Source organism: Malaya genurostris, chromosome 2 (genome assembly GCF_030247185.1).
Source record: "Malaya genurostris strain Urasoe2022 chromosome 2, Malgen_1.1, whole genome shotgun sequence".
Classification (NCBI taxonomy): Eukaryota; Metazoa; Arthropoda; class Insecta; order Diptera; family Culicidae; genus Malaya; species Malaya genurostris.
In genome coordinates, this window is record NC_080571.1 from 337,740,071 (window position 1) to 337,742,705 (window position 2,635).

The following is a 2,635-nucleotide window of genomic DNA, read 5'->3' on the forward strand; positions in this document are numbered from 1 at the left end:
GGATTGGATTGGATTGGATTGGATTGGATTGGATTGGATTGGATTGGATTGGATTGGATTGGATTGGATTGGATTGGATTGGATTGGATTGGATTGGATTGGATTGGATTGGATTGGATTGGATTGGATTGGATTGGATTGGATTGGATTGGATTGGATTGGATTGGATTGGATTGGATTGGATTGGATTGGATTGGATTGGATTGGATTGGATTGGATTGGATTGGATTGGATTGGATTGGATTGGATTGGATTGGATTGGATTGGATTGGATTGGATTGGATTGGATTGGATTGGATTGGATTGGATTGGATTGGATTGGATTGGATTGGATTGGATTGGATTGGATTGGATTGGATTGGATTGGATTGGATTGGATTGGATTGGATTGGATTGGATTGGATTGGATTGGATTGGATTGGATTGGATTGGATTGGATTGGATTGGATTGGATTGGATTGGATTGGATTGGATTGGATTGGATTGGATTGGATTGGATTGGATTGGATTGGATTGGATTGGATTGGATTGGATTGGATTGGATTGGATTGGATTGGATTGGATTGGATTGGATTGGATTGGATTGGATTGGATTGGATTGGATTGGATTGGATTGGATTATATTGTTAGAAAAATGAATTCGAGGTCTTTTCACCTCCTAATTAGCATACTTTGTCATTCATATACAGCGACGGAACTCGCACAAAAATGAAAGACACATTTTTTTACTCCGACCCGCACTTGATTTCCAACGGAATCAGAAGCTAGCCACTAGCAATTAGAATATAGGCCGCTCAAAACAAATTAGTTCTAGATGGATCGAAGCAAGAAAGGTTATTATAGTTGCAGAAACGGCGTCTTTGCTTGAAATTTGAGAATTTGAGAAGGGGCGACGATAATCGAAAATGACGACGGCGCCAGACTCGGTCGTAACGTGAGTCGCCAAAGGCCTTTTCGGCAGTAGTTTTGTTTCGCGCACAGAATTCAATGCTAAGCAAAACCGATCGAGTTGATTGAGCCGAATAACTAAGTTTGATTACTCAATCGGTTGGAATATAATTCAACACCGTAGATGAGACCTTGGAGGGCAATTCAACGGGGCAATTGTGTCTAACCGATTTGACTACCGTCGAAAATAATTTCTATGATTAACGACGCGATCGCTCAAGTAGCAGAACTGACCTCGTTTATTCAATGACTCATATTTTGTTTCGGTTTACTGAGGATCCAATGAACGTTTTCCTTTTCATAGAATCCTAGACTGGAGAACACTTTTCGAGAAGGGTGATTCGACAAAAGCACGCATGCATAGCTTCCCAGTCCAGCAGCGGCAATTTGTTTGGCAAAAGCCGTAACCAGTAATGATCCAAATCCTTTTCTACGATGTTGGCGATCAACACTCAGAAGACTAAGTTCTCCCGATGGAGACTGCAAACACCAACCGACTAATTGGTGATTGGACTCGTTGAACAAGCCAATGGTGACGTTGCACTCGGACATGATCAGCCGATCGATAAAACGTTCGCTTTCCGTTCCTGAGCTAAATTCCCACTCGGCGTTGATCTGTTTTACGTGCTTTCTTTCAAGAGAACCTAATCGATAACCTTCGGGGATATCAAGTTCCAAACATTCAGCGGCATTCGCGGGTAAATAGTAGATGACGTCATCCGTAAATAGAGCTATCTCAATTTGCAGCTCACGAAATGTGTTTAAAATCGGTTGCTTGAGCCTTTCCGGAAACATGCAAATAAAGTAGCTGCGTTTCCAACTCAGCAAGTGCAAGATGCGTTCCAAAGAATCATTGTTTTCTTTGAAGTTGTGTAAGTAGATATACGAACAATCCTAGAAATTTTCAATGTTTGTCTCATTTTAAAAATATATCTAATATATCAAAACAGCTTACAATAATGACGAATGTTCCATCGTTTCTCCAGTTTCCATTGAGGCTGATGATTTGCAAATCCACAATATCTGGGTCAACTCGAAGCCAGTTTAAATAATTTTGAACTGTTCTGTACCAAATTTCGAAGCGATCTCCATACCTTCGAAGTACCGATTCTAGCTCCTCCAGGTCGAAAATACTGAGATTAACCAATTTATCACAAGACATTTTTCTACTCGAACTGCTGACCGACAACTGGGAAACGACGATGACCGAGTGCATTTGATTATCTGATTGCCTGTCACTTCAGCAACCTTATCACTGCACCGATGCACTCGTCTCAATTGCAACTATAAATTCATGAAATGCACTTCATTTTGCGCCGTCATTTGTTTAGCTTAGCGTACGGTGCAGTTTGTTGATGCCACTGGATTAGTCAGTATCGTTTAGTGCGATCAGAATTTGCAATATGTCAGACTTTCTTTGTGTAAAAAGAGCTACTATTGTGTTTTCAGTTCGTCCAGCTGTTAGAAACTATCGCTTGCATTTATTTCCGTTTAAACATAATCTCGATTGTAGAACCTCTTCTTGTTTGGTTTGGATTCATTAGAAAAATGAATTATGAATTATGTGTTACGTAAAAAGAGGTAACGTATAAAAAGTGTTCGTAAACGGAGGTTTGGGTGTAAACTCTTTAGTTTACGACTTCTTGCTGCTGTAGCTTCAAAAGGTGTAACATTCATTTCATGGCAT

The 2,635-nt window shown here is 40.2% G+C and overlaps 1 protein-coding gene across 1 annotated transcript; it reads right to left on the reverse strand.

Moving 5' to 3' along the window:
• Positions 1-815: 815 nt before the first annotated feature.
• LOC131427917 (uncharacterized) lies at positions 816-2,308 on the reverse strand. Its single transcript, XM_058591500.1, has 2 exons — positions 1,904-2,308; positions 816-1,842 (listed from the first exon to the last, which is right to left on the reverse strand). The coding sequence occupies exons 1-2, from the start codon at positions 2,162-2,164 to the stop codon at positions 1,192-1,194; spliced, it is 912 nt and encodes a 303-aa protein (XP_058447483.1). The 5' UTR covers positions 2,165-2,308; the 3' UTR covers positions 816-1,191.
• Positions 2,309-2,635: the final 327 nt, after the last annotated feature.

Coding starts and splice junctions, on each gene's coding strand:
- LOC131427917 (XM_058591500.1), bottom strand. CDS start 2,164: ATGCACTCGGTCATCGTCGTTTCCCAGTTGTCGGTCAGCAGTTCGAGT. Junction 1,843..1,903: donor ATGGAACATTCGTCATTATT/GTAAGCTGTTTT, acceptor GAAAATTTCTAG/GATTGTTCGTATATCTACTT.